This window comes from Peromyscus californicus, unplaced genomic scaffold (assembly GCF_007827085.1).
Source record: "Peromyscus californicus insignis strain IS unplaced genomic scaffold, ASM782708v3 Scaffold_5__1_contigs__length_169319896, whole genome shotgun sequence".
NCBI classification, from domain to species: Eukaryota; Metazoa; Chordata; class Mammalia; order Rodentia; family Cricetidae; genus Peromyscus; species Peromyscus californicus.
The window spans coordinates 701,670-729,455 of NW_026294573.1; the positions used below are offsets into that span (position 1 = coordinate 701,670).

Genomic DNA, 27,786 nt, shown 5'->3' on the forward strand with positions numbered 1-27,786 from the left:
GTGGGGATCCTGGGGTCAGTACTCCCTACTGCTGCAAAGCCCTTTTTGGTGAGGACATAGCCCAAAGTGCAAGAAGGGTTTTGCCAAGATGGCCTCTAGAACAGTGGGGTAAAATGAAGCACAGGGATCAGCAGCATCACCTAGGGTGTGCTGAGAGAAGGATGTGCACGGGCCCTAGGTGAGGCTTCAGTGTGAACAGGGAAGAGGCCGAGGACCAGCTTAGGCAGAGACACAGGCCCCAAGCAGTCATAGGCGCAGCTCCCATTCCCAGGGACACCCACCAGGCCCAGTGGAGAACCAGCATGCTAGGAAGAAAAAAAAGACATACGGGAGAGCTTCCTCCAAGAATAGTTTACTACTTCTTAAAACATTAACAACCTCGTATAAAAACCCACTGTGGCTGGAGTTGTCACACACCTGGATCTGTGGCCAAGGTCTGTGTGGATGGGGCTGGTCTAGACACCCCAGTGCTAATCAGGCTGCCTCATGCACCACACAAGCCACCACCCTCCAAGACTGACAAGCAGACTACTCCAGCTAGCTCCAGACCAGGTCCTACTGTGCAGAGGGGTTGGCCATCTACTCTGGCACCTATAGATGCCCACCCTTCCTCACTAGGAAAGATAGACAACTCTGAAAACTGTCTTTCCTTTCCAGAAGGAAAAATGTGATTTAATTCTACAAATTTACAACCCGCCCCAAAACAAATAACAACATGGAGAAAACAAAGAACAACAAAAAATACAAGGTTGTCTTGACTCAGCAGATTTGCCTGTCCCACCGAGCTGGCCAGGGTCAGTCAATCTGATCTCAGAACTTGAGGCTGAAGCCAGGGCCAGCAGCTGAGGCTCCCTGGTTGGTGGTGGTGAGGTGGAAGCCCGTCTCCTTCAGGTCATCATCACCCTGCAAAGTAAGGTGGCCACCATGAGGACTGTGTCCCCGCCCAGTCTCCCTCATGGGAACCCCTACTAGCCATGCCCCTCACCAGCTGGCTGTAGCCCAGGCCGCCCTCGGGGGGCCGTGGACTCGTGCCTCGCTTCACCCTCTGCTGCTCGCTCTTGGCCGGCCATGTGGGAAACATGGACGGGTCAATGGGGAGGGGAGTCTCTCGGAAATACTCGTGTTTGAGGCCATCTTCTGCATTGATCCTCCTCCCAGGATAGTATGTCAGGAACCTGAAAAGAATGGCATTCGACAGTGAGTATCTGCTGTGTGGATCAGGGCATACGTGCCCATCACAGACAAAGCAAAGCATGTTGGTGGATACCTGTGGAGCTAGGTTGAGATAGGAGATGAGACCCACTGGGCCTCAGCATCTCCTAAAACCTGGTGTTCAGGGGCTTCCAGGCCCCAGGGCAGTTCTGCAAGAGAATCAGCCTGGAGCCTAGGGGCTGCAGATGGTGCCACCCTCAGACTTACTTGTTCATGAGATCAAAGCCCTGATCTGATAACAAAGCCCCAAATCGCTTGCGGAGGTTGTTATAGGGATACTCGCTGAAGGTCATCTTCTTGACTGCTGGGAGGTCATTATAGCCAGGCCAGATTTTCTCACTGGGAGTCCCCAGGTCCTGAAAAACAGAGATTTCTGAATTAGGCATGCACTTCATGGTGCCTATATGTCTCTTTTATCAGAGAGACCACCAAAAGAAAACAATGTGGCCTGGGTCCCAATCCTGATCCCTGTTCTGCATACACATTGCCAGCCATTCTCTAGAAAGATAGGCTGGCCCTAATAATCACCTTGAAAACCTTGTTGATCTGATCGATCTCTGACTTCCCAGGGAACAGAGGTTTCTGTGTCAGCAGCTCTCCAAAGATGCAGCCCACTGACCACATGTCCACAGCTGTAGAGTACTCCTGAAAGTCCAGAGAACATGGTTCAGATGACTGAAGGCCCAAATTAGTGTCAGTCATCAGTTTGAGTGAGGGCACCATGGAGCAAGGAAGGTTCTCAGACTCCTCTTCAACCTACCTTAGCACCAAGCAGCAGTTCTGGGGCACGATACCATAGGGTTACGACAACTGGAGTGTAGGCCTTCAGGGGTGAACCATACTCACGAGCCAGCCCAAAGTCACCGACCTGTAACAATGACAGGGTGGCCTATAAGACCAGGCTATGGACGGGGTTTCCAGGGATGAGGTGGGAAAGAATAGGGGCTCACCTTGAGAATGCCAGCGTGGCTCAGCAGAAGGTTAGAGGTCTTAAGGTCACGGTGCAGGATCCAATTGTCATGGAGGTGCTTCACCCCACTCAGCAGCTGGATCATTAGGGTCTTCACCTCCCCTGTGAGAGTAATGAGATCATACACCTGCTTCCTTTGCCCCATGAGTTCCCTACACCCCTGCAAAAGGGCCCAGGGTCTCTGGGTTATTTGTGCAACCCAGCTTCAACTAGACTTCTGCAGCAAGTTCATTCCAGGAACACTTCCAGACCAGGGTGGCTCTGAGCTCACGATAGCCACTACTCACACAGTCACTAGAAGGGCACTATTCCTACCTTTGCTCAGAGATCCCCCACAACATACTAGAGAACAGGGTGTTCTGCCTTTATCTCATGTCTGGACAGCATTGGCTGCTGTCCAGGGAGGCATGCAGCCATACCTGGCAGAAAGGGCTGCTTCATGGTTTCCATTAGGCTCTTGAGGTCATGCTCAACATAATTCATCACAATGTAGATCTTGTCCATGTTGCTTCCCACAACGATTTCCTAGGAATTAACAGTTGATCTATGGGTTCTGAGCATGGCTTTTACCTCCAACCCCACCCCGGCAAGCAGTGGTTCTGGGAAACCTGAAATTGAAGACATATGCTGTGGGCAGCAAAGACCTACTAAGAGATCTTGGGATGATGATACCTTTGGAAGTGCTAACACCTGGCCCTATGATGATGCCGTAACCCTTCTTTCTTGTCCCTTCAAGGGATAAGCCTCCCATACAGGCAGGGCATGCCAAATGTGGAGACTGAGCCTCACCCTGACAGTGACGATGTTAGGGTGCTGGGCCTTGAGGATGGTGTTGATCTCCCTCAGGGATGTGATTGGGAAGCCTTCCTTCTCCTTCTCCATCTTTAGCCGCTTCAGAGCCACAATTTCATCTGTAAAAAAACTGTGTAAGCTGGACATGGTGCCTCATGCTTGTAATCCCAACACTGGAGAGGCTGAGGCAGGAGGACTGCCATGAGTTTTAGGCTAGAGAGTGGGACAATGTCTCAAAAAAAAAAAAAAAAAAAAAAAAAAAACCCCAAAAACCCAAACAAACCCAAACCAAAACTAAACTAAAAAAACCAACCAACCAACCAAACAAACAAACAAAATAACCCAAAACAGCCAGCAATGGTGGCACATGCCTTTAATCTCAACATTTTGGTGAGGGACATAGAGATCTCTGTGATTTGAAGGTCAGTCTGGTCTATATGGTGAGTTCCAAGACAGTCAGGGCTACATAGAGAGGGCCTGCCTCAAACTAACAAACAAACAAACCATGTAAATGTAAACTGAATTCAGGAACATATCAAAAAGATAATACACCATGAACAAATTGGCTTTCAGAAAATATGCATGGATGGTTCAACCTATGCAAATCAATGTTATAAATTACATAAATGGACGCAGGAACAGAAATTACAGGGTTATCTTGACAGATGCTCAAGAAAGGCTTTTTGACAAAATCAAACATCTCTCATGTTAAAATTCCTGAAGGAACAAATCTCAACATGGTAAAGGATAAATGTGATACACTTACAATTAACATTATATTGAATGGGGGAAACTCAAATGCATTTCCAGGGGTTGGAGATGGCTCAACAGTTAAGAGCACTTAACTGCTCTTGCCCAAACCCAGGTTTGGTTCCCAGCACCCACATGGCCAATTACAACTATCTTTAATTCCAGTTCCAGAGGATCTGATGCCCTCTTCTGGCCTCCTTAGCACTAGGTATACACAATTACGCAAGTAAAACACCTGTACACATTAAGAAGAAAATAAGCATTTCCACTAATAATAAAGAACAAGACAGGGAGCCCACCATCTCCATTCTTATTCAGTATAGTACCAGAAGTCCTAAAAAAAAAAAAAAAAAGGCAGTTGTGCTGATGCCTTTAATCTCAGCACTTGGGAGGCAGAGGCAGGCGGATTTCTGTGAGTTGGAGGCCAGCCTGGTCTACAGAGCGAGATCCAGGACAGGCACCAAAACTACACAGAGAAACCTTGTCTCAAAAAACCAAAACAAAACAAAAAAAAAAGGAATTCAAATAGGAAAGTCAAAATATCTCTATTTACAGTTGTTATGATTATATTTCTACAATAGTTGTCCTAGCTGGTTTTATATCAACTTGACACAAGCTAGAGTCATCTGAAAGGAGGAACCTCAATTGAAAAAAATGTCTCCATAAAGAATTTTCTTTATTAGTGATACAACCAGCTGTAGGACCTTTTCTTGAGAGCTTGTTTTTAGGATCTAGCAGGGGAGCGCAGCTACTTGTATACCCTTGACTGAAGACCGGTCCTCCTCTATTCAGGGAAAGTAGTCCTCTTCGACCAAGCGTGCAGCTTCGGGAGGGACGCACATGGAGCGGTGAGGGAGGAAGGGGACACCCGCCTAGCAGCCAGATCAGCCCTAGCGATCAATTGGGTGACAGATGTCGCAGCCAGATCGCCCTCACATCCATGTAGGGCCTTTTCTTAATTAGTGGTTGATGGTGGAGGGCCCAGCTCATTGTGGGTAGTGCTATCCCTGGGTTGGTGGTTCTGGGTTCTCTAAGAAAGCAGGCTGAGCTAAGCAGTAACTCTCCATGGTCTCTGCATTAGCTCCTATCTCCAGATTCCTGCCCTGTTTGAGTTTTGTCCTGACTTCCTTCAGTGATGGACTACTGTGGAGGGACGCAAAGGTCCTTGTGTCCACAGATCACTATGTACCCTTGGCTGGCCTGGAACTCACAGAGATCTGCCTGCCTCTGCCTTCCAAGTGCTGGGATTAAAGGTATGTGCCACTTTGTCTGTTTTCAAGCTACACCACACGAAGCCATAGTAATAAAATTAACATAGCACTGGCATAAAGACAGAGATCAATAGAACAGAGAAGAGGGCTCTGTCACAAGGTTGCTGTAATACATATTATATTGATAAATTGTTATGTTTCAGTTTGTTAAAAGAAGACTGTGAATTAAGATGCTCTCCTTTGTCTTCACCAACTGATATAGGAAAAAGTAGGAAGTACATTTCAAAACATAGGCACAGGCAAGGAATTTCTGAATAGCACCTGGATCACTTAAGGCCAATAACAGACAAATAGCACCTCCAGACCAGCCTATTATAGGGAGGAAATAGAATAGGCCTTAAAGGGAGTAGAGGATAGTAGAATACATGCGATATTAAATTTAGGGGGAGTGCTGGGCATGGTGGGGCACATCTTTAATCTCAGCACCCAGGAAGCAGAAGCAGGTGGATCTCTGAGTTTGAGGCTAGCCTGTTCTACATAATGAGTTCCAGACAGCCAGGGCCATATAGTGAGATCATGCCTCAAACAAAAACCAAAACAAATAAGGGTATACTTGGGGTTAAAGGTTTAAGCAGAGATGGGGAGGGGCAATGAGGAGAGCAAAGAATGAGGGGTAGGTTAACAAAAACTACAGAAATATGAAAAGTCCTTATGAAACCATACTATTTTGAAAAATGATAATACAATCTAACTTATTTTATTTTATGCATACAGGTGTTTCGCCTGAATATATATGTTAAGTGTCCCACACATGTACAGGACCCACAGAGGCCAGAAGAGAGCACTGGATCCCTTGGAACTGGAGTTACAGATCATTGTGAGCCACCACGTGGGTGCTGGGAATCAAACCTGGGTCTTTTAGAAGAGTAATCAAATTTTTTTTTTTTTTTTTTTTTTTTAAGACAAGGTTTCTCCGTCCTGGAACCCATTTTGTAGACCACGCTGGCCTTGAACTCACTGAGATCTACCTGCCTCTGCCTCCCAAGTGTTGGGATTAAAGGCATGCCCCACCACCACCCAGCTAAGAGTAACCAATCTTAACCACTGAGCCATCTCCAGACCCCTTATTAGATAGTATAATTTTTTTAAAAAGGGAATCTCACTGGCTCGATCTTGTGCATGGCCCAGACATGACCTGATTGCTACACCTATCAACTGCCCTATGTGGGTGGACAATCCTGCTCAGAAGACATGGGTCATTAAATGATAATCCAGTGCTGGGCACGGGTACTTCCCTACAAGTTATTGGTCCTGAAAAACAAGACAGGCTATTGCTAATGCTCTTGGTTTCTCACCATAAACATATGGTAAGACCTTACCTCCAAATACACCACACACTCTGAATGCAAGACATAAAGAAATCAAGCTGGAACTGACCAGGAAGGAAACTTCCTCCCTCCCTACTGGCTAGCTTTCATAGTGCTGGGAGATGCTATGCAAGTTGCTGGGGAAGAAAAGCTATCAGTGGCTTTACCCAGAGCTGACCCTGAATGCCATAATACCATCTTCCAGACAAAATGTGCCCACTGGTGCAAACAGTAACATGACTGTTATGGGGTAACCAATGACTTTCTGTATAGATTTTAGGCCTACTCCACAGAAGAGAATTTATACCTGATAATGTAAATCTGCTCATGGCTGGGGAGGGCATAGGCCCAAGGAGGGAACCTATTACTGTTTTGCTAAGTGCTCACATTGTCAAATTGTCTTCTAAATATTTATTTATTTAAAAGATTTATTTATTAATTATGTATACAATGTTCTGCCTGCATTACGCCTGCAGGCCAGAAGAGGGCACCAGATCTCATTACAGATGGTTGTGAGCCACCATGTGGTTGCTGGGAATTGAACTCAGGACCTCTGGAAGAACAGTCAGTGCTCTTAACCGCTGAGCCATCTCTCCAGCCCCAAATATTTATTTTTATATTCATGGATTAGTGCTGCTTTGAACCTTGGTCAGAGAAGTTTCTTGTGGCAGTGGCAGTGGTTGATGTAGAGACCTGTAACTGTTCATGTAAAAGGGGACACTGATATCATCCTCAGTCCATGGTTCATGAAAGATGAGGAAGAAAGGATGTTAAGAGCTGAAGAATGGGGAGGAGTACTGTAAAATGCAGTCTTTTGGACACAACATGGCTATTGCACTCGTAAACTCACAGCAGCTGGTTACCCACAAGATCAAGCTAATCAACATTTCAACACTGATGTGGGAGGGGCTCACGACCCCATCCTTGGGAGAAACTATTTTCTTCATAGGTGTGGTCTATGGTAGGCTGCTTATGCTCCAGTGGATGGACCCACACCTAGGCACACACTGGCAGCACTAACTGAACCAAGTTAGTTATAAAATTAGGGAGAAAAAAAAAAAACCACAAAAGGTGTGAAGGGGAGGTGTTGGGGGTGGATAAGATCAAGATATATTGTATACATGTATAAAATTATCAGAAAATAAATTTTAAAAATCATGTAAAGGAAGTGGAGCAAGGCCTCAGCAGTTTAGAGTATTTGCCGCTCTTCCTGATGTCCTGAGTCTTGTTTCTCAGCACCTATGTTGAGTAGCTCACAATTTCCTGTAATTACAGCTCTAGGAACTCCAACACCTGCTTCTGGACTCTGTGGGCATCTGTATTCATGAGCACATGAAATTCCTCCTCCCTATGTATACACATAAATGTAAAAAATCATGTAAAAACAAAACAAAAAAATCCCATAACACACAACAAACAAACAAAAAACCCAAACAGCTGAGAAAACAAATATGGACTAAAAACTTTAATGTGGCTAGGTGTGTTGGCATATACCTATTATCCTAGCACTCAGGAGGAATGGAAGCTCAAAGCCAGCCTGGTCAACATAGCAAGTTCCAGGCCAACCTCAAGTACTCAGAGAGACCCTGTCTTAAAAATAGTAAGACAAGCCAGAGATGGTGGTGTACACCTCTAATCCAATCACTTGGGAGGCAGGCAGATCTTTGTGAGTTCAAGGTCATTCTGGTCTACATAGGGAGTTCCAGGCTAGCCAGGGATACATAGGAGAACTTATATCAAAAAAACTAACTAAAGCTGGGGATGGGGGTGGGGGGATGGGGTAAGAGGGGTGGGGGTAGTGGCGGTGGTGGTGGTTGTGGTGCATGTGTGTGTGGTGGTGGGGGTGGTTGTGCATGTCTTTAACCCAGCACTCGGGAGGCAGAGGCAGGCCAATCTCTGTGAGTTCCAAGTCACCATGGTCTACAGAGCGAGATCCAGGACAGGCACCAAAACTACACAGAGAAACCCTGTCTCAAAAAAAAAAAAAAGAAAAAGAAAAAAAAAAAAAGAAAACCAAAAACCAGTAATAATAATAATAATAATATAATAACTGAAGAACAGCAAAAGCTTGGGCAGGTAGTATAATACAGTGGTTGAGTGCCTAGAATTCCAGCACTGCAAAAAATAAAAATAAAAGGAAAAGGCCCCGGGGCTGGAGAGATGGCTCAGGTTAAGAGCACTGACTGCTCCTCCAGAGGTCCTGAGTTCAAGTCCCAGCAACCACATGGTGGCTCACAACCATCTGTAATGAGATCTGGTGCCCTCTTCTGTATACATAATAAATAAATAAATCTTAAAAAAAAAAAAAAAAAAAAAAAAGGAAAAGGCCCCAACTTATGGGTCTATAAAGCACTCTCCAGTCTTATTGCCACTTTCCTGGCCTTATCTTTCACCTCTGGAACTTGCCACCTACTGCCATGGTGAACAGCAGAACCACAGTTAGGCTGACCTCTGACTTCCAAAGATACCAAGAGGCTCAAGTCCGCATCATCATCTGAGTTAAGATCTGGTGTTAGGTATATAGGTATAAAGTGGTCTGAGAACTAGCACCAAGGAAAGGGTAGGGGTACTTCCAAAGATCCAACGGAAATGCGAATCCACATTTAACAACCATGTGCTGACACAGTGCACAGGCAGAGACCACAGACCAGCTGCTGTGGGCAGGACACTCAACTCCTTTTAGAGTCTGCACAAAGACCGAGGCTCTCCATGGAAAGCACTGCCTCTCAGAACTCTCAAGACTGACCTTATACCGATACAGGGCAACCAACTCATCATTACTCAGGAAATGACTCTTTGTCCCAGGGCAGGCCAGAGTTTTCTGCTGACTAGTCCCTGGCCCTAACATTTCCTTAATAGATAACCTACCTGTTTTCTTGTCCTTTGCTCTGTAGACTACTCCATACGTGCCTTCTTCAATCCTGTTCAGGCATTGGAACTCCTCTACACTCCGGCATCCCTGTGGAGGAAGTAGGGCATGAGGGCTCAACGGTAATATTTGTTGGCCTAACACTATCTGTACCTTGTACAGGGCAGGTGTAGTGGTAAACTAGCCTAAGCGACTTCAGAAGAACCAAGCATGCAATGCTGGTATGAATAAACAACTTGTTCTTTTCTCTGCTCCTTCCAAGACCATGTACCACTTTTGCATTAAATGAACTGGCATGAAAAATCATCTCTCTTACACCTGCATCCTCTGCCTGGTGAAGTATGCCACCCTAGAGAGGGCATGGCCTGCCTGTCCCTAGTACCAACCTTCCATGCATACCATGGACTGGGGTGCCACTACTCTGCGTGGTCTGCAGCTAGACTCAACTGGTTGGAAGCACGAACTGGGGGGCAGGTGACAAGGGCTCAGAATGGTGGTAACATACCCAGGATGACCACACCTCTAAATCCTCCAGGCAGTGTCATATATTTATTCACTGGCATTTTCCTAAACAAATGTTTGCAGTCCTATGCACTTCTACTGAATCCCTTGCCATATCTAGAGATGAAGCAAAGGCAGAAACACCAGCACATGGCTCTTGGCACCTAGTAAACCCCACAGTGATGCCAGGCATAAGGAAGGACCACAGCTAGGATCCTGAGAGGCTGATGCCATGACAGGTCAGACTGTATGGAGAACGTCAGCACCTCAGGAGAGACATCAGCACCAGAAGCATTGTTGTTCTATAGCAAAACAGGGAACTAGCCTGGGATGCGTGGGGAGGGGTCTGACCTGCAGGGCTGGCAGGTACTTAGGCAGCTCCTGTTTTAGCTCAATGGGCGACAGGGCTGGAGAGTCAGGCACATAGTCTCCTTCCGTTGGGGCACTGCTCTGTGGGGTCCCCTCACCCACGTCTTCTTCCCCTTCTTCACTGTCCCCAGAATCTCGGTCAAATCGCGACTCTGGAACTTTGAGAGTTAAATCTAATTATAGACCAGGAGAAAGTAAGTGCAACCATCCCTTCTCCTGCTCTGGGGCTCTGAGTGCTACATAGGAGTGGCATGTCCTGTGTTCTCCATAGAAGGAGCCAGTACAAGGCCCATTCCTGGGAAAAAGGTACTCGAGCCCTGGTGATCTAGGCAAAGTCAGAATCTGAGCCAGAACTAGATACTGGGCTCATAGGATGAGGGTAGATGCCACATGTAGTGGATAGGCCCAGAACTCATGTCCACCAAGTTACAACCCTGTTAGCTGCTTGAGGCCCAGCCAGGTCTCCCATCCCCTAAGAGTGCCTGTGCACCAGACACAGAAATTGCTCTCCAACATAACCTCATTCCCTGAGCACAAAATCCTGGGAATCCTCAGCACCTAAGTCACAGTGGGCACACAGCAGGATGCCATCCAATAAAGCTGTTTTCTATCAGTAATGTCAGCCACAGTGAGCACACGCTACAAAGTGACCAAAGATGTGTCCTTTGGGAATCACACCATCTCTCAGATGGCTACCTCTGTTTCTGGACACTGTCAGGACAGCAGTTCTCTGTTGTTTCCAGGGAAAATCTTCAGTTTATGAGGTATTATGTGCTGTGGATGGTTTGTATTAACAGGACCAGGCAGCCTCACTCAGAGAATCACTATACAGGGACAGGCACTACCACAAAGAGGTCCTTACCAACCAAGATGTGGTTTTCATTTTCTCTCTCTTCATCTTCACTCATTTCTTCATCACTCACTTCTTCTGCAAAAGAAAACAGGCATGTGCTCAGATCAGCGTGGAGCTGAGAGCTGGACTTGGAACTGCCAGTTTACCCTGTATCAGGCCAACCTAATGGTTAGCAAGAGGTATGGAAAATAGCAGGTGTTCTTATCTACCAATTTGGGGGGTTATTTCCCTGGGGGTATCAGGGATTGAAGCCAGAGCATCACATAAAATAGGTAAGTACTTTATGATTGAACCACCATATTTCCACTCCCAATTTTGGAGTCAATGTGAATGTCACAGAGTAAGGCACCTTTATTTGGGTATATGCTTACATTAGACTTCAAATTATCTTTCTGCAGTACCTAAACTCTACAGTGAACAAGAATTACATTTACAACAGCACCATTCATACGACCTGCCAGCTCCTCACCCGCAGACTGTTCTGAGGCTTCTTCAGAGTTGCTCCCAGTCTCCTCTTCCTCCTCCTCTTCTTCTTCCTCCTCTTCTTCCTCTGATTCTTCACTAGTGCTCCCTTCTTCCTCCTCCTCCTCCTCCTCTTCCTCCTCCTCCTCCTCAGAACCTGAGCCTGATTCTGCTACAAATAAAACAGAGTCACAGGGTAGGTCTTGGCTTTCCTCTGGCAGCAGCATCAAAGCCTCAGCCAGGTGGCCTCAGATACCTGATGAAGACCCGGCTGAGCTGGTCTTCCTCTCACTGTCACTGATGTCCTGGAGGTCTGACAGAAGGTCTCTTTCTTCTATTTTCTCTTCTTTTACTTTGAAATAAACCATACACAGGTGAATTTGGAGAGATGTTTTAAAAATTACTCTTTCTTTCTAAAATTACCTTACGGATTTTTATCTTATGAGTACTTGTCTGTATGTATGTACATCATGTGTGCCTGGTGTATGCTGAGGCAAGAAGAGGGTGTTAGATTCCCTAGAACTGGAATTACAAATAGATGTGAGCTGCCATGTGAGTGCTGTGAACACAATGCAGGTCCTCTACAAGAGCACCAAGTGTTTGTAACTACTGATCCAGCTCTCCAAGTCTTAATTTTTTTCCTTTTTGAGATAGGGTTTCATACAACCCAGGCTGAACTAGAACTAACTACGTAGCAGCGTATAACATTAAACTTCTGATCCTCCAGTTTCTACCTCATGAAGACTGGGATTATAGACCTATCCTACCATACTCATTTTTTTTTTTTTTTTCAAATGTGGTGCTTGGGATCAAACACTGGGCAGGCAATCTACAAACTATGTACATTCCCAGCTATAGGAAAATGTTCTTAAATAAACAAGCCAGAACCACCCAAAAGTTAACATGAAGCTTACAAAATGATCAGCTTCCCTGTGTATGGCAAATAGTTCATCCACTCATATTTTAACTGAAAGAACACTTCCAAAAATATCAGCAACAAATATCTCAGTTAAGGAACACATGCCCTGAGGGCTGGAGAGATGGCTCAGTGGTTAAGAGCACTGCCTGCTCTTCCAGAGGTCCTGAGTTCAACTCCCAGCAACCACATCGTGGCTCACAACCATCTCTAGTGGGATCTGATCCCCTCTTCTGGCAGAAAGTTGTACATGTAGATAAAGCACTCATATACATAAATAATAAAACCTTAAAACAAAACAAAACACAACAAAACAAAAAGAAAGAAACACATGCCCACAGAGAAACTGTCTCAAAAAACAAACAAACAAAAAGAAACACATGCCTTACTGGGAGCATGTGTGGAAGTCAGTGAGTTTCTCCTTCCATCATGTGGATCCCAGGCATCAAACTTACGTCAGCACATTTGGCAAGAGCTTTTACCTGCTAAGCCATCTTGCTGGCTCACCAATACATGATTTTATTGTGCAAAAGAAATTGCTAGGCAAGGTCTTCCTTAATTTCATTAACTGTTTTCCCCCCACATTTTTTTTTTTTTTTTTTTTTGGTTTTTCGAGACAGGGTTTCTCTGTGTAGCTTTGCGCCTTTCCTGGAACTCACTTGGTAGCCCAGGCTGACCTCGAACTCACAGAGATCCGCCTGCCTCTGCCTCCCGAGTGCTGGGATTAAAGGCGTGCGCCACCACCGCCTGGCTCCCCCCACATTTTAAAAATAAACTTCTTAGGTTAGCATTTAACAAAATAATAGGTTACATTATGGCACTTTCATATATAATTGTTAAAAAAGCAAAACTTCTTGTTTAAATATATTCCAGGAAAGATACTTCATGCTTGCCTGGTCTCACCTGGCTTACGGTTGTCTCCCAGCTCAAAGCGCTCTCGTGGTGGCCGCAGAGGGCTACGGCTCCAGTGGCCAACCTTTCCTTTATCACTGTAGTCCTCCCTCATGGTACGGTGATGTGCAGAGACTGTACACATGAAACAGAGCAGAGAGGTTGCTGGGAGTAGCCTTCCCAACATGGCTCCACCCTGTGAACAACTGCCAGGGTGTTACAAATCCACATGGCATTAAAAGCTTCAACATCACAGGCCAAAAACTCATTGAAAAAAGCTCCAAGCTGGAGGTTATCAGCTGACCAGAGGACCTTCTAGAATGATCTTCACTGGTCACAGAGGCCAAGGTGGGTGCCAAAGAATTCTGGGAAGATGGTGGAGTGAGAAATGCCAGGCAGCACCTCAACATCAACTTGGCCTGTGGTAGGCAATTAGTGTGGAACTGGAATCATTGAGGGTCTTCAAGTTCCAGGGGAGGGTTGGATAACAAACTGGTTAATTCTGGTCAATTTAGCTGTTAGCACAGCAGAAGCTGCCCACCCTTGTCTCTAGGGCAACCAGTTATTCTGAGTTTCCCAATCATCAAAGACCTATGCTCTCGATGCTGTTTGCAGCCCCAGAGGGATGAAGCAGACAAGCTACTGAGAATGCACCTCACTCTGGTTAGGCTGTCTTCTAGAGAGAATGTAAGGGCCAGGGCACTTATGCCCACTTCTGTTCCTTCCTTTCCTCTTTTGGTAGCTAGATATTTAAGGATACGGACATTAAAGCCATTGTATACACAGGGGAAGCTAGAAAGTAACTGCACATTCCCAGAGACAGGCAGACTTAGATTTGTCATAGGAGGATGTGCCAGGCCAACTGCCAGCATGGACAGTACCAACACTCACAACACAGTCATAGCAAGTCCTGAGGAAGGGTCTAATATCAGAATCATGACGAACATGTTAACAAGTTAAAAAATAAATAAACAAGACCCAGCATGGTGGCAACACCTTTAATCACAACAAATGGAGACAGATGCAGACACAGAGGCAGAGGTAGGTGTATCTCTGTGAGTTGGAGGCTAGTTTGGTGTATATAGTGAGTTCCTGGACAGCCAGGGTTACATAGAGAGACCCTGACTAAGAAAAACTACTAACCAACAGTGCTGGATAGTTTTATGTCAACTTGACACAAGCTAAAGTCATCTGAGAGAAGGAATCTCAATTAAGAAACTGATTCCATAAATGGAAGCTGTAAGCAAGCCTGCAGGGCATTTTGTTAATTAGTGACTGATGGGGGAGGGGGTCCAGCCCACTGTGGGGGCTCAAATATCCAAACATAGGGCCTATGAAAGCTAAGAAAAGTTCTGGACAAGGAGCCAGATGTAGCTTCCTAGTCCTAGAGTTTCTCAGGTGGGCTGGTGCTCAGTGTCACACAGTGTCTGTGAGCTCGAGCCAGCCACCTGCACCATGTGCTCAGCTGAGCCACGCAGAGGCCGACATGGCAGTTTAATATTTGTCTCATGTGATCAGAGAATGCTGCAGACGCTTAGTAAAGCCAGGTCCAGACACATAAAGCCTCTAAAAAGGTATAATATGTTTTTTTTTTTTTTTTTTTTTTTCTGGAGCTGAGGACTGAACCCAGGGCCTTGCGCTTGCTAGGCAAGCGCTCTACCACTGAGCTAAATCCCCAACCCCATAATATGTTTTAAAATGTGTATAGGCTTAAAAAACGAAGGAAAATGGTATAGACAGTCATTTAAAAATTAGTTTATTAATAATAAGATAAAGTCTTTAAGGACTTTATAATATAAAAAGGATAAGCCAGGTAAAGATGGAACATACACATTATGAATCCTGTATGGTGTCTTGTTGACTCTGAATTGTTTGATTGCTGATGAACAAATGACAGCTGCTGAGAGACACTGGATTGTGGAAACTGTTAAATTAAACCAACCTATATACTTTAAAAATGTCTTCAAAATGGAATTCAAAAATATGTTGCATTGGAGGAAAGGTTATGTTTTTATTTCCACAGAAAACGAAAGCCTGTGGATTCATTCAAGGTTGAGAGTGATCAGATTTGCTCAGCGGAGAATCCCTTAAAATCCTCGCTACAGACATAAAGAACCAAATCTAAAAAAACTACAAGACAGGGAATGTATATTTATTTTACCTGCTTAAGCATAAAACAAAATATCACCTTTGGCTGGCTTCTGTACAACACACAGTCCGTACTTGCGTTAATACAGATATGTATGTCACCTTTGAAAATGTGTGTTTTCAGAGAAAGGGGACCAAACACCAATGAAAATGGGTGGCCTAGATGATCCAACCTCTCAGAGTGCCTCTGCTGCAGTTTCCTCAGAGTTCTGTATCTAGAACAGCTTCAAGGCTGCTGGCTGAGATGGTCCAGCCTCACAGACTATTCCAGCCAGGACTTCAGATAAGCCCTGCACTTTCCCATCACACCGAGACTGGAAACAGCTCCCTCAGAACATGACCATTATCTTAATTTTCTCAGGGTCCCCTAAAGATGTCAGCACTCTGAGCTTGGGGGTGAGGGGTTGGTCAAAAGTTGAAATTGGTCACAGTCAGGGAAAAAGCTAAACAAAGGAGATCAGACTCAGGGATCTCTTTCTGAAGGGAAAAAGGTGGATACAGAATAGAAATGATGGGATAAAAGGGTGCATTTTTGAGTTTACTTTTCAACAACCACTAGTCGCAAATATTTTATAATAGTATGAAATTTTGTATACTGATACAAATTTAAGGTTATTTTTGTTACAACATCTTGTACACGTGTTTCTACTTTTTTTTTTTAAGATTTATTTATTATGTATACAGTGTTCTGTCTGTGTGTATGACTGCAGGCCAGAAGAGGGCGCCAGATCTCATTACAGATGGTTGTGAGCCACCATGTGGTTGCTGGGAACTGAACTCAGGACCTCTGGAAGAACAGTCGGTGCTCTGAACCTCTGAGCCATCTCTCCAGCCCCGTGTTTCTACTTTTTATTTAAGATATTGTACCTATGCAGCTCATTTACCAATGTAATTTAAATTTCTAGTCCTTGAAATTTATTACTATTAACTATTTAGGATAATTAAGAAATTCAGGTTAGTAGTTAATCACTTACAACAATGAAATTTGTAGTCATGCTAAGTATGTTTACAAGGTCAAACAGAGATATATTTTAGATGCACAGGTGATCTTCAAACACTTCAAAGACCTACAGAATATGGCATTTAAAATGTTTTAATAACATAAGGCTTTGCATGACAGTGAGATGCATCTGGTCCTAGCAGCACCAATTTACTTCAAAAAAGGATGATGGGCATCGAAGAACCTACATATAGAGTTTGCTTTCTTTTTGGCAAAAGCTAGCCATTTGGGCAAGAAACTGCCCTTGCCTTGACTGCTAACAGTATGCTGTCCAAATTGGACAAGCAGGCTGGAGATGGCTCAGAGGTAAAAGCACTAGCTGTTTTTCCAGAGGTACTGAGTTCAATTCCCAGCAACCACAAGATGGCTCACAACAATCTAAATAAGATCTGTTGCCCTCTTCTGGTATGCAGGCATATATGCAGGCAGAACACTGTATACACAGTAAATAATTAAAAAAAAAAAATTCCACCAAATTAGACAAGCAGGACACAAAAGAAGGTGACTGCCAAATTTTGCCAAGACAAGGTAGGACAGTCCTTCAAAATTCCTGCTTCACATAAAAGTCTCTCAGATATTTTAGGCCCACAGGCTGACTCGGGATGGCACCTTGGTATGACTATCTAGGCAGCCAGCTGTCACTGTCGTTTCTTAGTGTTGGGAATTTGCTTGCTCTGCACTTCCTGTTTACTTAGGTAATATTATATCCTTCTGGGGTCTTTGATGGAGTTGAAGACTAGGTAGTTATAGTTTTCATTAGTTATGATAGAAGGTAAATTAGGTACAAAACTTTAGACTTACCAACATAGCATTAATAATGGAGTGTTTTCTCTGAATTTGCCAAATACAAATGGATTGGATATTGTGAATGTAATTCGTACCTGAGAATTATTCTTATTGTATAGTATGTTAAAACCCTTTCCTTTTAATTTATTTATATTTTATTTATAGGGGAAAATGTTGCAAGATATATGATTACACTGTGTGAAGATATGTCATTGTGACTGGTATAATAAAATGCTAAACAGTCAATAGCTAGGCAGGAGGTATAGCAGGGACTTCTGGACAGAGAGAGCTCTGGGAAGAAGAAAGGCAGAGTCGCCAGCAGGACAGAGAGAGAGCAAGACATGCAAGAGGACAGGTAAAAGCCACAAGTCACATAGCATCACATAGATTAATAGAAATAAGTTAGTTTAAGTTATAAGAACTAGTGGGACAAGCCTAAGCTATAGAATGAGCTTTTATAATTAACAGTAAGTCTCTGGTTTGGTTTCTTTTGTTGATGCTGTTTTGTTTTTTTGTTTTTTTGCTTTTTTTGTGAGCTGGTAATACAGAGAAAGATTCACTACAGGAGGTGCCAGCCCTGGGCTCGTGGACCTGGGTTCTCTAAGAAGGCAGGCTGAGAAAGCCATGGAAAGCAAGCCACAAAGCAGCATTCCTCCATGGCCTTTGCATCAGCTCCTATCTCCAGGTTCTGGCCCTGTTTGAGGGAACTGTCCTGACTTCCTTGGATGATGAACTGTGATGAGAAAGTATAACCCAAATAAACCCTTTCCTCCCCAAGTTGCTTTGGTCATGGTGTTTCACCATAGCAATAATAACCCTAACTAAGACACCAACCAACCAAGAACGAACCAAACAAACAAAGCAAACAACTTTTAGCACTTGAGAAGCAGGGGCAGATGGATCAGTGAACTGAGGCCAGCCTAGTCTACAAGTGAGTTCTGGAACAACCAAGGCTATGTAGAGACACTGCCTCACAAAACAAAACAACAGAAAACAAAACAAAACAAACAAAACAACAAAAACTACACTCACAAGACATTCAAAGAAACAGCAATGTTTGTCCCAGTCAAAGGAAAAAAAATTAACCATCCCAATGTAGGTTTGATGGCAGATGCCAACAATGAGGAGTCTGAAGATGACAAATAGAAATGGCCTCAGAAAAATGGAAGAGAGGTAAGTTGCCAGCCTGCATACGACCTCACAGAAAGTATATGGATGGTGTCCATGTAGTGGTACTATGGCCCAATTGCTTGACCTCTCTAGCTGATGCATGGCCTGGGATAAGAAGGCTGATGGTAAGTCCAAGGCACATGCTGCCATGCTGGTTTCCCAGGCATGGCTCAGAAGTATAAAGGAACTATGCTGCCCTATCTATCATAATCTGGACCACAGGAGGAAAGTGGACTCCTGGACTCGGCACTCAATTAGCCATTAGAGCCCTGCCCACCAAGGTATGAAGACAAAGCAAGATTGAGGGTACTGTCCTATGTCTCTACTAGTACCATGAACAGGACTCCTTATATCATTGTTTACTTTGAAAATGCCTTCATGGAAACAAACAAAAAACAAGACCTTAAGACAACCATTTTAAAAATGCTCAAAGAACTAAAGATGTAGCAAAAATCAAGGAAATGGTGCTATGAACATGCAAATAGGGAACCCAGTTGGACATACTGGTGATACTCATAATCCCAGCACACAGCAGCCTGACGAAGGATGACTGTTGAAGAATTCAATGCCATATCAGGATATCCAGTGAGTTCTGGGCCACCTGAATTAATTTGAGACCCTGACTCCAAAAAAAAAAAAAAAATCCTCTGAAACTTTCACAGTAGAAATATTTGACCCACTACAGGGATCCAACAGCAGATCTGAGCAAGCAGAAAACAGCCTCAGTGAACTGAAAGACAGAGCAATGAAAACTATGGGACCTAAAAAACAGGAAGAAGTCAGGCGTGGTGATGCACGTCTTCAATCCCAGCACTTGGGAGGCAGAGCCAGGCGGATCTCTGTGAGTTCGAGGCCAGCCTGGTCTACAGAGTGAGTTCCAAGGCAGGCTCCAAAAAGCTACACAGAGAAACCCTGTCTCGAAAAACACACACAAAAAGAAAACTAATAGGAAGAAAAGCCACTAAAGAAAAATACCAAGACCAGAGAGAACCGGTGGGACACCAATGGACTAACCTGAGATTGCTGAGTCCAGTAGGATTAGAGAGGAACAGAGAGGACATTTAAAGTAGTAACTGCTGAAACTCACATTTTTCAAAATTTATGATATAAACATTCATTCTGCTCAGCATATTCCAAGAAGGATGAATTCAAAATCCCACTGTATTGTGCATAATGAAACTGCTTTCTAGTGTAAGGTAACAACTATTTATAACACTTCGTTAGGCTAATGCATTTTTAAAGGTACTAGTTTAAACATACAACATGCAAAGATGTATTTTTGTGACAAGAACAATGAAAATGGCTTCAGAGGGATAAAAGCAACAGAATTTGTAAAGTACTGAAGTGAAACTGGTACCAATTCCCATTTGTCTGAACTTTAGAATGCTGTATGTGACCCCATGGTAACCACACAAACTAACAAACAAAAAACAGATGCAGAATATATGCAAAGAAACTGAGACATGAACTAAATATTTGGCTTAAAAATAGAGACAGAACTGGATAGTTGGCTCAGTGGATAAGAACACTTGTTCTTACAAATGACCCAGGTTTGATTTCCAGTACCTACATGGAGGCTCACCTCCTTGGGCACCAGGCAGACATGTGGTGCACAGACATACATGTAGACAAAATTCACACACATAAAATAAAAATAAATAAAATTAAAACAAAGAGCGAGAACTAGATCAATGATACAAAGATGACAATAAAGCAGAAATGAGAGACAAAAAGGTAATCTGACATGCAGAACATAAACAGCAAAAGGACAAGAGCAAGCCTATCCCTTCAGCCAGACTTTAAAAGGAAAGTCTGACACAAATTTGAGATCTAGCACCCACAAAGAGGCTCAACAGTCTGTGACTCCAGTCCCAGGGGATCTGATGCTCTCTTCAGATCTCTAAGGACACAAAGCATGCATATGTTACAGACATACATGCAAGCAAAACACAAACACAGAATAAAAATAAGTCTTTCTTTAAAAGGGTAAAACAGAAAATATACGTATATTGCCATGAAATTTAAAATGGGAAGAAAACAGGAAAGGTTTTTTTTGTTTGTTTTTTGTTTTTCTTGTTTTTTGTTTTGTTTTCAAGACAGGGTTTCTCTGTGTAGCCTTGGCTGTCCTGGAACTCACTCTGTAGACCACGCCTCTAACTGGCCTCTAACTCAGAGATCTGCCTGCTTCTGCCTCCCAAGTGTTGGGATTGAAGGTGTGTACCATCATAGCCCAGCAGAGTAAGGTTTTAGTAAAGTAATCATAGGAGCCAAGAACTGGAAAGGGTGTCTTTCCCAAGGCCCAGTCAAGGCTGTCACATCACAAGCACTCTGGTAGGGCAATCATATGTGTGAAATCTATGACAACAGTCAATCCCCTCTGACTAGCCCAGGAAGAGGCCCCACAGAGAAAGAGGTCAATCCATCCCTCCTACCTTCCCTACGTGCTTCTCTCTCTTTGCGACGCTCTTCTGCCCTCCGTTCCCGCTCCTTTTGTTCCCGCTGTTCCTTCTGCTGCTCCCTCATCTTGCGCTCCCGCTCCCTCTTCCTTTCCAACTGCTCCAGGCGGTCCCTGGAAAAAGCACACCAAGTCATCATTCTCCTACCCCACAGGAAGTTTCTTTCGTAGGCCAGGTTGTTTGATTTCTGCTCAACTTATGTAGTATATTTGCACACTGTAAACCCAAAAATGGCTATTTAGGTGTCAAATCCATATGTGCATATCATCAAGCAGTTCCTGGTGAGCCACAGCAGAAAAGAAAAGCACAAGAGGAAGCCATCATCTGTCAGATTCCAAACACACTGGTTGTATTGCCTCGGGTGGCAGCTCCAGGAAAACACAGCATGTAGATCCCCAAGTATACCAGAGAACCCAGGTTAGACCCAGTAGATCAGGAGTACACAAAGAGGAGGTAGAGAGGCCTTCTGGGAAAGTGGGGAGGCAGCCATGGCCCCAAGACCTGAGTGTTGACAAATTCTTTCACTGGAGTCTGGGCAGATAGATCTAGGGCCACTTCCTGCCCCAGCTTGAGACAGTGTGGGCTTGAACATGATGGGGACAGCAGAGGACCTGTGCTTGAAACAAGGCATGAATCACCTAGAGTGCAGAAAACTTACTAGGTACTGAAACATGTCCACGTGGCTAAATTCATCATTTTCCATGTTCCCCTGGCTAGACAAAAGGTTCTGTGTTTCTAGAGTTTACGTTTTAATTGCTTCTTTGATTTTAAATATGTACACCTGATATGTTATTTAATCATGGTTTATTTGCTTGTTAGGGTTTCACTAAGTCTCCTGGGCTGGCCTTAAACTTTGGGCAATCCTTCTGCCTAAGTCCCCAGGATCTGGGAATACAAGGATACACTTCAAGGTCTGGCTAGTTTTACTATTTATAGGGAAATTAGGAGGTTGAGAGATGGGCTCACAATGTAGCTGAGGCTGGCCCGGAACTCATTATGTAAACCAGGCTGGTCTCAAACTCATGAAGCTCCATTTGCCTTTGCCTCCTGAGTAATATTTGCACAAATTCTATTGTTGACCTGTACATTTACCATTTCCAGCCTGTAGCTCATCCTGTGTAGGTCTTCCTTACTTCTTTTTTTTTTTTTTTAATTTATTTATTATGGATACAGTGTTCTGCCTGCATACATCCCTGCAGGCCAGAAGAGGACACCAGATCTCATTAGAGATGGTAGTGAGCCACCATGTGGTTGCTGGGAATTGAACTCAGGACCTTTGGAAGAACAGCCAGTGCTCTTAACCTCTGAGCCATCTCTCCAGCCCCCCTCTTCCTTACTTCTTTAATAGGGTTGTTAGCTATCACAAACACAGGCCACTCAGACTCCTCTCTTTCTTCTGTTCTTCAAAGAAGATAACTCCTACTACTCTATTAAGTACAGTCTGCGCGTTTTAGCAAAGCCTCAGAACTCTCCAAAACAAGTTCCCTGGACATGTTACCTCTGTAGTCTGTGTGATCTTCTTTTATATAAATTAATTTTACATGCATGAATATTATGTACACATGTATGTGTATCATGTGCATGCCTGGTGCCTGGGGAAATCAGAGAGGGTATATGTTCCTCTTTTTTTTTTTTAAGATTTATTTATTTATTATGTATACAGTGTTCTGTCTGCACATGTCCCTGCAGGCCAGAAGAGGGCGCCAGATCTCATTACAGATGGTTGTGAGCCACCATGTGGTTGCTGGGAATTGAACTCAGGACCTTTGGAAGAGCAAGCAGTGCTCTTAACCTCTGAGCCATCTCTCCAGCCCTATATGTTCCTCTTGAACTGTGGTTACAGGCAGTTGTGAGCCACCGTGTGTGTGTGTGTGTGTGTGTGTGTGTGTGTGTGTGTGTGTGTGTGTGTGTGTGCTGGGAAATGAATGAAACCGGGTCCTTTGCAAGATCAACAAAGTTCTCTTAACTGCTGAAACACTGACATCCTCCTCACCCTCTCCACCTTTTTTTTTTTTTTATTTTGTTTGTTTGTTTGTTTTTCGAGACAGAGTTTCTCTGTGTAGCTTTGGAGCCTGTCCTAGAACTCACTCTGTAGCCAGGCTGCCCTGAAACTCACAGAGATCCACCTGCCTCTGCCTCCTGAGTGCTGGGATTAAAAGCATGTGCCACCTCTGCCCAGCCAACAAATAAATCTTAAAAAAAAAAGAAAAAAGAAAAAAGAAACAGGGTCTCATCGATTTCAGACTGGCTTCAAACTCATTATGCTGTCAGGATGACCTTGAGCTTACGATCTTCCTATAGGTCAATTTTTAATGCTCTTACCCTCAGTTCTCAGATTATCCTCTAGTGGGTTTCTAAAGCACAATCATGGTAGCTTTTCTCAACTATGACCAGCTTTAAAGGTTTTTTAGGGGAGTAGACAGGTAGACTTGCTTAGTCTTCTCCAGAAATGTGTCCACATGTTTTCTCCTATTTTCTTCTCCTGCTTTACCCTACAAAAAAACTACACAGAGGCTCAAACTTCATTTACCAAGCTCTACTTCTATCCCCAGCCCCCCTCACTGGACAAGGCACCTTTAGTCTCTAGAAAAGGAATAGTGGGCATAGGCATTCCACATATTGTGAACTTCTATCCAGCCCTACTGGCCTCAGACGGACTGCTGAGTACACCAAGTGCTTCAGTGAGAACCAACGGTTTTCACTCTTACCTTGTGCTGTGTGTCTAGTGCTACCTGCTGGGAATGGTCAGTATCACCATCCTCCTTCCTGCTCAATAGGCCAACTCCCCAACTTTCCCTGAACTCAGTCTAACCTAGTCCAGAGGATATATATGGAGCTAAACAGATGCTGCTCCTGGGGTGTAAGCTGATCGAGAACTGCTGGAAAAGAATGCCCTGAGCCTGGTGCCCTAGTTCCTAGACTGTCAGGTCCTTGGGGGGCTCCTTTCTTATTACTTAGTCCCTTTTTGTTGGGAAGATCCAGAGTCTGTTTTCAATGTGATGCAGGAAACCATAAGCAATCTGTTTTCCTAGTTAGTGTAGGCTAGATCTACTCTAAGCAATACCCTTAGCTGCCCTAGGCTAGACCAGTTAGAGCTGAGTTTGGCATAAAACAGGTCCTAGGAAGCTCCTGCTTAGTGAACAAACCATGAACCATTTAATGTTTAGTTTTGAATGTTGACTTTTCACAATGGAGAATCATCTGAGAAAGCAGTCCCAGTGAGGGACTTTCTAGATTAGGTTGGCCTGTGGGTTTGTCTTTAGAGGATTATCACAAATTTTTTAGGTTTTTCAGGACAAGGTTTCTCTGTGTAGCCTTGGCTGTCCTGAAACTCGTTGTGTCTACCAGGCTGGCCTCGAATTCAGAGATCTGCTTGCCTTCACATCTGGAATGCTGAGATTAAAGGCGGGCGGCACCATCACCACCTAGCTTCATAATGAATATGTTAGGTGATGAAGATACACCTACTCTAGATAGCACCATTCGCTAAGCAGAGGATTTCTAACTATGTAAGAGTGGAGAGTAGAGTAGAGATGGCTGGTGGTTAAGAATGCTTACTGCTGCTGCAGATGATATGAGTTTGCATTCAGTCAGACAGCTCACAAACACCTTTAACTCCAGCCCTAGAGGATCTGATACTCTGACCTCTCAGGGCACCCGTACGTACATACACAAATATACATATACACATGATTAAACAAACAAACAAAAAAACTTTAAAAAGAGGATCTTTAAGAGTGGAGAAAGTGAGCTGGGCGGTGGTGCCAAACACATTTAATCCCAGCCCTGGGGTGGAGGGAGCAGTGGATCTCTGTGAGTTTGAGGCCAGCCTGGTCTACAGAGCGAGATCCAGGACAGGCTCCAAAACTATACAGAGAATCTCTGTCTCGAAAAAACAAAAAATAAAAAACAAATAAAAAGAGTGGAGAAAGTGAGCTGAGCACTACTGTGCTTGCATTAATTTATCACTCCCTACTCTTGACTGTGGATGGAGTATATCTAGTTGCTTCAATTTTAAGGCCCTGCAATGATGAATTGTAACCTGGAATTGCAAAACAAATAAGCCCTTTCTTCCTTAGAAAAGCTGCTTCAGTCAGAGTATTTTATTATACAGCTAAGAAAACTAAAACAAAACACCCACACCAACCTCTCCTAAGCCCTGATTGTGACAGGATTCAGACCATGAGCTTGAGTGACTTATTTAGGATGCTGCTACCTTTTTTCCTTTTTTTTTTTCTTTTTTAAGACAAGGTCACATTATGTAGCCCTGGCTGGCTTGGAATTTTCCATGTAGACCAGACTGGCCTCAAATTCAAAGAGGTCTACCTGCCTCTGCTTCTTCGTACTGGGATTTAAGGTGTACTACCATGTCAGCCTCCACCTCACTTTACCAAAGCTTAAAAATAGTCCATCATTGCTGGGTGGTGGTGGCACTTGCCTTTAATCCTAGCATTCAGGAGGCAGAGACAGGGTGATCTCTGTGAGTTTGAGGCCAGTCTGGTCTACAGAGCAAGTTCTAGGCAGCCAGGGCAGGAACACATAAAAATTGAAAAGGTGTCAGACTCCTGGCTTTTTTTTTTTTCCTTCTGGTTTTTCAAGACAGGGGTTCTCTGTATAGCCCTGGCTGTTCTGGAACTTGATCTGTAACCAGGCTGGCCTTCAGCCCACAGAGATCCATCTGACTCCATATTCTTACAAGATAGAATCTCCCTCACTCCCCAGTGCTATAGGGTCAGAGGTATTCATAAAACACCAATATTCCCACTGTACCTTTCTTCCAACTCTACCACTTCAGATCTGGCTCAACTCTTCACCTCATAACTGAATTCCTACCTGGTAATCCTTGTTAGTTATTACTGTTACCTTGATAGGGTCTAAAATTACCAGGAGCCAAATCTCTGGGTACAACAGTAAGGGGTTTCTAGACTGTTCTGAGGTGGGAAGACCCACCTTCATGTGGGTATCACCATTCAACGGACTGGGGTTCCAAAATGAATAAAAGGCAGAAAGAAGTGAGAAATAACATTCATTATTTTGTTTCCTGACTGAAGATGTAACAACTAGTTGCCTCAAACTCTTGTGACCTTTCCATGATGGACTGAACCCTCAAACTGTGAACCAATATAAGTTCTTTCTTCTTTAAGTTGCTTTTCTAAGGTATTTTGTCACAGCAAAGGGAAAAGTCAGTGATATAGATCTCAGAACTCACTTGCAATATCCTTTGCCCAAATGATCTCACTAAACCAAGTCTCTCAGTCACCAAAATCACTGTATTAAGTGAGCAGTTCTCACCTCTCTCTCCTGGAATGTTCTCTTGCCATTTCTCTCCTCTTCTGTCTTTCCCATTCTCTGCGAGCTTTATCTTGTTCTTCTCGATGGCGTTTTCGACGTTCATGTTCTCTTTCTTTTTCTTTTACTCTAGCATGCTTCCCTAATGAGATATGAGCATCATGTAAAGAAGCTCAATTTACGCCTTGCGGTGATTGTGCCTTTAATTCCAGCACTCAAGAGGCAGAGGCAGGAGGATCTCTGAGTTCCAGGCTAGCCTGGTCTACAAAATGAGTTCCAAGACAGCCAAGGCTACACAGAGAAACCCTGCCTGAAAAAAAGAAAAAAGAAAAAAAAAAAAAAGACAGAAAGGAAGACAGAATGTAACTAGAGATGAATCTGCAGTTAAGAATGTCTGCTGTTCCTCTTCAAGAGGACCTGTGTTTGGTTCCACGTCAGGAGGCTCACAATGACCTGTAACTTCAGCTCCAAGGGATCCCATGTCCTCTTCTGACCCATATATGTTTGGCATACGTGGATGCTTGCATTAGTTTATGTGCACAATGTGCATGCAGGTGCCCTTGAAAGCCCGAGCATATTGCATTCCCTGGAATTGGAGTTATAGGTGGTTGTAGGAAGTCAACGTGGGTGCTGGGAACCAAATCCAGATCCTCTGTAAGAGAAGTAAGCGTTCTTAACCACTGAGCTATCTCTCTGGCCTTGATTTTCACCTTTCTTAGTATTATATCATGACATATTATTTTCATAACTTAAAAAAATCACTATTTATACACAATACAGAACAAAACTGTTCTTTTTTTTTAATGGTTTTTTTTTGTTGTTGTTGTTGTTTTTTGTTTCTCTGTGCAGTTTTGGTGCTTGTCCTGGATCTCTGTCTATATACCAGGCTGGCCTCGAACTGACAGAGATCCACCTGCCTCTGCCTCCCGAGTGCTGGGATTAAAGGCGTGCGCCATCTCTGCCCCGCCAAAACTGTTCTTTTAAATAGATTCTACTATTATATATAGAACCACATTAGCAAGGCAGGAGAGATGGCTGCTCTTTCAGAGGACTAAGATTCAATTTCCAGCACCCACATGGAAGCTCATATCTACCTGTATCTCCAGTTTAGGGGATCTGACACATTCACGCAGACATTCATGCAAGCAAACACAAATGCACGGTAAATAAAAAATAAACTTTAAAAGACACAAAAATACAAAACAACAACAAAATAAAACACATTAGCAACTGCACTTATACTATTATATGATTTAAATTGGTCTCAGGGTCTGTTTTCCTAGTACTCGTGAGTACTCCCTGGAAGTCTGGAATGCAGAAACTATCTGTAATTCCACAATTCAGGAGGCTGAAGGAAGAAAATCTTGAGTGCTGGAGGACAGGCTGAGCTACTTAGCAAGATCTTGATTTTTAAAAATGTTATTAAAGCAAAAAAAAAAAAAAAGAGAGAGAGAGAGAGAGAACCTCTTGGTATTGGGCTAAGACAAACCTTTCAAATCAAAGCCATTAGATGGACTTTTCTCCAACACTCATTATTATTATTAAATTTTTTTGGTGTTTTCACCTATACTTATTCAATGATAGCAACTCCATATATAGACAAATGACTTCAAAACAATGTACAAGGGGAGAGAAGCAAACTTTCACATACCAGGAGAAAAAAGGAACAGTTATTCTAAAGAGTCCACAGTTAGTTTATGGTTTTGGCTAGCGTTCGTTCATCTTCACTTTTGGATACACTCTGAAGAAGGCAGGTGATGACAGAGGAGATAAA

General features: G+C 43.7%; 1 protein-coding gene across 4 annotated transcripts in view; it reads right to left on the reverse strand.

The window, feature by feature from the left end:
* Positions 1 to 332: 332 nt before the first annotated feature.
* Positions 333 to 27,786, reverse strand: part of LOC128097123 (cyclin-dependent kinase 11B) — a 32,218-nt gene continuing 4,764 nt past the window's right edge. For 3 of the 4 annotated variants that reach the window (XM_052717347.1, XM_052717348.1, XM_052717350.1), the window contains exons 5-20: positions 26,016 to 26,154; positions 20,700 to 20,836; positions 13,176 to 13,298; positions 11,613 to 11,708; positions 11,364 to 11,528; positions 10,904 to 10,969; positions 10,024 to 10,199; positions 9,171 to 9,261; positions 2,972 to 3,093; positions 2,602 to 2,707; positions 2,163 to 2,284; positions 1,973 to 2,080; positions 1,741 to 1,857; positions 1,420 to 1,568; positions 986 to 1,175; positions 333 to 903 (exon numbers count right to left, since the gene is read on the reverse strand). In XM_052717347.1, coding sequence (XP_052573307.1) covers positions 811 to 903; positions 986 to 1,175; positions 1,420 to 1,568; positions 1,741 to 1,857; positions 1,973 to 2,080; positions 2,163 to 2,284; positions 2,602 to 2,707; positions 2,972 to 3,093; positions 9,171 to 9,261; positions 10,024 to 10,199; positions 10,904 to 10,969; positions 11,364 to 11,528; positions 11,613 to 11,708; positions 13,176 to 13,298; positions 20,700 to 20,836; positions 26,016 to 26,154 — 2,000 coding nt within the window. In that variant the 3' untranslated portion in view covers positions 333 to 810. The remainder of the gene's footprint in view (positions 904 to 985; positions 1,176 to 1,419; positions 1,569 to 1,740; positions 1,858 to 1,972; positions 2,081 to 2,162; positions 2,285 to 2,601; positions 2,708 to 2,971; positions 3,094 to 9,170; positions 9,262 to 10,023; positions 10,200 to 10,903; positions 10,970 to 11,363; positions 11,529 to 11,612; positions 11,709 to 13,175; positions 13,299 to 20,699; positions 20,837 to 26,015; positions 26,155 to 27,786) is intronic. The other variant, XM_052717349.1, reaches the window with a different exon arrangement.